The sequence below is a fragment of the Papaver somniferum genome, chromosome 10, assembly GCF_003573695.1.
Source record: "Papaver somniferum cultivar HN1 chromosome 10, ASM357369v1, whole genome shotgun sequence".
Lineage (NCBI taxonomy): Eukaryota > Viridiplantae > Streptophyta > Magnoliopsida > Ranunculales > Papaveraceae > Papaver > Papaver somniferum.
Window position 1 is genome coordinate 33,581,938 of NC_039367.1, and position 7,120 is coordinate 33,589,057.

General features: G+C 37.1%; 1 protein-coding gene across 1 annotated transcript; it reads right to left on the minus strand.

Moving 5' to 3' along the window:
• Window positions 1-317: 317 nt before the first annotated feature.
• LOC113318894 (choline/ethanolaminephosphotransferase 1-like) lies at window positions 318-6,191 on the minus strand. The gene is made up of 19 exons (XM_026567176.1): window positions 6,033-6,191; window positions 5,696-5,869; window positions 5,547-5,556; window positions 5,385-5,435; window positions 5,203-5,280; window positions 4,847-4,922; window positions 4,735-4,757; window positions 4,552-4,652; window positions 3,971-4,065; window positions 3,730-3,798; window positions 3,416-3,485; window positions 2,511-2,574; window positions 2,394-2,434; window positions 2,233-2,317; window positions 1,914-1,976; window positions 1,426-1,484; window positions 1,216-1,268; window positions 882-954; window positions 318-732 (listed from the first exon to the last, which is right to left on the minus strand). Exons 2-19 carry the CDS (start codon window positions 5,830-5,832, stop codon window positions 711-713), a joined length of 1,170 nt encoding a protein of 389 aa, XP_026422961.1. The 5' UTR covers window positions 5,833-5,869; window positions 6,033-6,191; the 3' UTR covers window positions 318-710.
• Window positions 6,192-7,120: the final 929 nt, after the last annotated feature.

Sequence of the window (7,120 nt, forward strand, 5' to 3'; positions counted from 1 at the left end):
AGGAAAACTGAGAGCAAGAAATTTCACATTTCTTTTTTATCTGCTGGCAGCATTGCTGGGACTCTTTGCTCATTATACAGAAGCTTGGGGTACGTGGTACGATGAGATCGGGAAGAAGCCACGACCAGAGATCAAATCTCCTGAATTCATTCTGTACCTTCTGCACTCCATGATGGTACAAATAAAATGCCTTTCTAAACTTTCTACATGGTCTTCAATGTACCAACCAGGACAGATGGCCGTATTGGAGTATTAGTTGACCGGCCGAAATAGTTAAGTCTTAGGAGTTGGATTGTGCTCACTGAACACCTTTCACACACCAAAAGAAGAACACGACATGTCTTGTGCCACCAGGTTCACAATTTTTCTTTACAGCAAACGAAATTGCAAAAATGTAATGAAACACCCATTTTACCATTACATAAGGTTAAAAATATTTCTGAGAACAATCAACCTTTTTTGAGGATAACCAGAACTACAGATCAACAAAAAAGAACATTCACAAAAGTTGACTACTTGAATACACCGCCAATTTGCTTGTGCATGTTAATCAGTTTGTTAGCAGTTCACAGCATCTGGGGAAGTTAAATGATAGCTAATACACAGTTTCTGGGCCGCCAAAGCTTGAAGCAAATAATCGGGACTTCACCGTCGTGGAACTGAGTTTCGGCAGGTGGAACAAAGAGGTCCTGCGCAACACGCTACCATCTTTACGCCTTTTTGCTGGTTATCCTACAATTAGGTACAAAGATGCACAGAGTTAAACCTGCAGCACTTGTTTGCAAAATCTTTATAAAGGAAATTTGGATGGAGGAAGACACAGTTAAGCAGTCTCTGTGAGTAAAACATATATATTTCCCTAATGCAGTGACATATTTCACCTGAAACAGCAGATACCCAAGGCGGCAGTAATTTCGTGAATGACTGATGTCGCAAAGTGGAGGTACAGTGATACTGAAATATCAAAAACAAAAAAAAATGTATAGGTACAAAAGATGATAAGAAGATAAGTGAAAATAAAGAACTACAACAACCACCAAGCTTTCATCAATTTCCTCTTCAGGCCACCGGAGATCTATTTTTAAGTTAGTTGCAATAAAATAGGACTAGCAGATTATGTGAGTACGCTATCACATAAAATTCGTAATCTGTATAGCTTTCTTCAAACTATACTTAGCTAGATAAAGGGGACAAGTAAGAGATTGTTTTTGTTACCTGTGAAGATAAAGTAGCCAACAACCACCAATCTTTCATCAACTAAAGGAACTCTGCGAAATAAGGAGATTATAAGAGGAATGTGATAATTTTATAATAAAAGATTGTGAGAGACGTGATTCTATATATTATAATTGTCCGGTGAATTTATATTGCAGATATAATTAAGCACTACCTTTTTCATAAACAAAATAATCAATTAATACATACCCATCATTGAGCTTGGCAGTGAGCGCATTTGCTATAGCAAAAGGAAGATACAGTAGTGACTGTTGAAAAGAAAAGTAAATATTAGTTTGCCGAAGGTTCCATAAGAAATATGACAAGAGAGGTAAACTATTTCTAACACTTGAATTTATCAAGTGACCTGAACAATCCAAGTCAGGTTCCATAATATATATGCTTAAAGATAAAAGGACTTAGGAGGCCCAACTCAATACTCTGATAATCCAAGTAAGGTTGAAAACTAAGCACTCTACTCTTACTCCCTCAAAATCCTCCGATTTTTACCACACCACTAGACATTCTAAGTATATTTCAAAAATATTGCTTCTTCGCGCATTACTAGGTCAAAGTACAGCAGACTGCAACACTAGTGCACCTTGATCAGTTCAAAATTATACTGAGAGAGTAACTATTTAAGTTAAGCTTGGTAACAACTTTATTAAAAAAAAAATTGAGTGGAAATTGAAGCATACCATGCACATTCCAGTTTTCAATCCCTTGGGTTCATCACACATATGAGCCAGAATCATCCTCCCCTGCCAATACAAAAGTTTTTCTTCTTATAGAATGTAATATGATAAGCACAAGATCATACAAGCAGTATCAACTAACATATCCTGAATGGTCCTTAAATTCGCACACATACTGCTCACACAACTCTTCAGGATTTGTTTTGGAAATCACAAGAAGTTAAAACATTGAAAAGCTCGCAAAATGTATAACTCATAAAATTTCCAATACCAGTTAAATAATAGGAGAGAATAACTCCAAATGAAGGTAGTAAACTCTCACCACAAGGAATCCAAATGCAAGTCCACTTCCTGATATGACTAAATGCGGATATTTCCTGATGAAATCAGCTGAGGACAAATAATCCCTGCAAAGAAATCAGATTTTGTAAATACGTCCTAAGGATAAACAAGAAGCACAAGTTCTAAAATATTAACACATACCAGACTAGTATTCCTCCTAGGAGTATGATGAAGGGGCAAAGCTGGCAAGAAACAGATGCAAAAGTTAAGCAACACGGAAATTGAAACGCAGAGAGCAGATAGTAATAACAATATTACCATTGCTAATGCCAGGAACATGCTTCCTTTTCTTGCTTGAACGACCTTTTGGACATTGTATATGCTGCAGAGGAGACGAAACAAACCAGAGTTAAAAATTGCTAAAAAAGAGAAACACCTGCGTTTTAATGAAGGCCAGCGAAAGTATGGATGCCGCTTCAATAACATATTTAATAAAGTACAAAATTTCAGGGTTTGTCAACCTGATGAGCATGCATATTTCCTATAAGAGTGCAGATTATACATCATAGGATGCACACTTCATTGCATGGGAATGGGTTTCGATTTGGGCAGTAAAGCTAGCCTAAAATCCATACCATTACAGCTAGCAGATCCCTACAAGCCTTTGTTACCCTCCCTTTGGCGATCGCATTGACAAAAGTGATTCGATGATTTTAGAGCCTTTCTGTACATAAGATGATTTTAGAGCATTTCTGTACATAAGCTTGAGTGTGACAGCTAACATCTCAGAGGGTTGGATGAACCCCCTAAGCTATAAGATATTTCGTGCTTGTTCTTTAGCATTTCTACTAGAAATTTGTAAGTAAGTTCTTATTCTTCGATAATTCAGATTTATCTAAGCCAGACAGACATTGTTCAGCGACTGGCTACAAGCTGCTGATGATAAACAAGGCCGCACTGACATGTGTTGGGACCGAGCATTCTCATAGGTAGCTCCTTTTTAATAAGAAATCGCTTAATAACACAACAAAGAGGCTCAAGTGTAAATTTTTCTAAATTGTAGTCACTGGTAAATGGGCAACAGGGGATCAGATGGGAAACTTAGTCAAAAAGTATACAAAAATCAGCGTATTAAAAGATGTTTGGTGTTTGCATTTGCGAATAACCAATTATGTATATGAAAAAAAAAATTGCAACCATGGAAACTAGAAATAGTTACTTACTTGAAGATAACAGTTGGTATAACAGCAAAAGCAGTCATCAGAAGCAAAACAACTCTGTACATCGGGATTTCTGGCATAAACAGCAAAAAGAATAACGCAAATGAAATCAAATTAAATAGGAATACAAGTAATAAACATTCCATGATAAATAGAACTACAAGCCTTGCAACATAAATAAATCAGGATGTATAGTCTGCAAGATACAGGAACCACTTTAGTAACATTGGAGAGTTGAACACGGTTCATTCACTGCCCATTTTCGGGTTAATTGGTTGCTAACAGTAAAACATACTGAGAAGTGTGGATTCTCTTACCAGAAATAAAAGGTACCCAACTCAATAAAGGAATAGACACCCCAAACTGTTGAGCCCACCATTCAGCACCTGAAAATGAAAGAAATTACAGGACTTTTTTAGACTCCAACATTGAAACTAAATTTGTGACTCAGGACTAGGGTCATCAATGTAGCGATTGGAGAACATTTATTTATGGTGACTGATGACTCCTGTAACAGCATACATAGCAAATAGAAAAACAGAAATTCGAAGCACCTACCAACAAAAAAGGTAAAGACGTGGGTCAGGTATATCAACATGAGACCTTCAGTGGGTCCATTTACCACCGGAAGAAGAAGTGTATTGGTGAAATAGCTACAACAATGACAAGATTGTAAGTAAATTAGCACAGTTTTTAGTCACTAATCATTCATGTAGACTACTGAAATTAAGCATCCATATGAGGGGGAAAAAGGATCGATAGTCTAGCAGGTAATGATGGCAGCTAGTGCCTATTGCAGTCTACAGAGGTAGGAGGTTCCCATTAGAGCTCTTATGGAAAAGAGTGGACAATCTTCATAGTATGGCAGTTCATATACCCAGTTCTTGTTTACAATTGGTCCCCAGTTCTTCTATTTGATTAAGAAAAAAGAGCCTATTTCCTACAGCACCTCGATGTGTAATCACCAAACCAGCTCCCACTGTATATTTCGAAGGAAACAAGACATACGAGATGGGGGAAAAGCTTCTTACAGAAGAGTGCCACTATCCCAGGAAAACACTATTTACAATCTTATTGTAACAAGGATATGGTTAAGCACAAAAAAAAAAGTGTTTAAAAGCGTGATCAGTACAACATACTTCTCCCAAGTTGCACCGTAAAATGGAACAGCTGCAATAACCCAAAACCAGAAAGCACTCTTTCCACACATCGCAGTGCTCCCAAAAGCCAAGGCTTCAAGCTGAGTGTAAAGAAAATGAACATTTTAACAGGGAAACCAATAGCTAGGGTCATACTATAAAACCAAATTACCAAATACTTACCGCACATGCAAGTGCATCACATCCTGCAAAAAAAAATGACGGGTCAATCTGCAGTCGTCAATAAAGAAAACACAGCACAGAAGAAAATAAATGGCTGTGGAAGAAGAGTTACCATGGTCGAAAAGTTCCCCCAAGGGACTGGAGGAATTTGTTCGTCTAGCTTGCTTACCATCAACAGCATCAAATGTCTAGCACACACATTGAGTGGTAATTAGTCATATTCATTCATGTAAATGTACTTCATAAACAGTAACATAATCTCTTCGGGTACAAAAAACGAAAAGACAATGTGCAGTGAGTTAAATAATTCTACAGCAAAACATTATCAAATTCCAAGAGACACTTGTGTGTATCGTGTTAAAAACACCTTAACCTATTAGAGGTGTAAACACAATCTGTCGAACAAGTTTAATGCACGCAAAGAAAAACATTTCCCTTAAATAGTTAACAAGGAAAACAATAGGAAACCTGGTATAAAAAAAGAAGCAATCCATGTGCAAGATGTACCCATCTTGGAGGTGGTACATCCAAAAAAGGAGCATACACCTGAAATGCAACAGACATAAAGAAATTCAATGACAAAGAAGAGTAAGTATCCTTCGTTAACTATATCAATCAGCAACCACAAAATGGCAGGAACGTCCACTTACGTAACCAAGGAGTGCTGAAGTAAATAAGAATGTAAAACCAATAAGTGTTATCTACAAAACAAATTCACAATAAAAGAAAGCTGATTAGTACAAGTAACTTCTCTCTATCAAAATTACAAGATAATCAAGAGTAAGTAAAGCAATCATCAACAAATATCATACCACATTTGGTCTGGAATGATGGCAATGCATCCAAACATGTCAACAACAACAAAAAGCAAACAATATATTAGAATCTTATACTCCAAACCAAAATCTGTACTAAACAAACACAAATTGAAGCGAATACAATCCCCTATAACAAGACTTACGGCATCCAAAGTGGAAACAAAGTAACGCAATGAGTCCAAAAGGGTTGTAAGATGTATTTCGCAACAAGCGAATTATCTACACCACTGTATTTGTGTCTTTTCAACGCAGCAACTCCATGTACACCAACATAACCCATCTTCAAACTCTCTGAAGGATCCAATCCAGTAGATTTCCTTTTCAAAAAATTAGGGTTTACAGGAAACAAAATTAAGTTAGAAAACCTTAAATATAGTCAATCTGAATGGAGAAGGGAACACAGTTTATGAAAACGAGGTTTATTCCATTTCCCAAGAGTATAAGATAAGAAAATTACAGGGAAAAAACGAGAGTTCTTACTTGAGATCGTGCTGTCGAGATCGGATAGGAAGATGGAAAACAGAGATCAGGGAATCCAAGTTTTGTGGCCGCGAGACTGAAGGAATGGTTCTTCTCTCCCGCTCGTTGGTTCTTACAATAAGTGAATGAATAAACTAAAAAGAAGCCAAAGACAAAAAAAGGAAAAAGGAGATCTTTTTTTCAAAGTGAAAGTTACAAAGAACAGGACAGTTAATGTTTTTTTTTCTTTTTTCTAATTACCAATCTTAGCCCTTGTGTATTTGAAAATACATTTGGGCTGTAAGGAAGTGGGCCGGTTTGTAAACTTACTGAAATGTGAAACGTCCAATGTTACTACAGCTTGTCTACACTCACCGAAAACTTTTGCAACATTGCTAATAGGGGTACAAAATTAAATAGGGTATACTAAAATTATAATAAGACAAAACAGATTTTCATATAAGATAACGATCCGCGAGTTATGATCCCAAAGGTGTCACATCCATGCACAAAAACTCCACCAAAACAAAATGTTCACAAAAACCCCATTTAACATAAACTGTCTATATTACCTTTCTATTATTTAAATCATCCCAACAAAAACAAAAATCAACCCAACCTTCAAATTTTATTATATTATCACCACGAACAACAACCCACCACCACCGTCAGTCGTCGCCTCCGCACCGACCACCTTCGCCGCCGCCGCCACCGACCACCACCGTGCCACCACCATAAAAATGATGAAACCAAAAATTGGTTTCACCAAAATAAGATGAAACCAAATTTTGGTTTCATCATAAAATAAAGGAGGAAGAAGAAAAAAAAATGAAACACAATAAGATGAAACCTTTCACCACCGTCAACTGCACCGCCCTCATAATCACCACAACCACCACTACCATTACCTCCTTAACTAAGACTACTTTCAACAAAAAAACAATCCACAATAAGATGAAACCTATCACCACCGTCAACTGCACCACCCCCATCGCTGCCACAACCACCAGCACCACAACCACCACTACCGTTACCCCCTCAACTACAACCAGTTTCAACAAAAAATAATCCACCTGTATCCCACCATCAAAAATTAGCTTCACAGATAT

Bases quoted from the DNA above. Each gene is read 5' to 3' on its own strand.
- LOC113318894 (XM_026567176.1), bottom strand. From the start codon at position 5,832: ATGGGTTATGTTGGTGTACATGGAGTTGCTGCGTTGAAAAGACACAAA. The intron at 4,066-4,551 runs GTATGTTGTACT...TCATTGTTGTAG, and splicing joins TACGGTGCAACTTGGGAGAA to CTATTTCACCAATACACTTC. The intron at 733-881 runs GTGAAATATGTC...ACCTAATTGTAG, and splicing joins TTGGGTATCTGCTGTTTCAG to GATAACCAGCAAAAAGGCGT.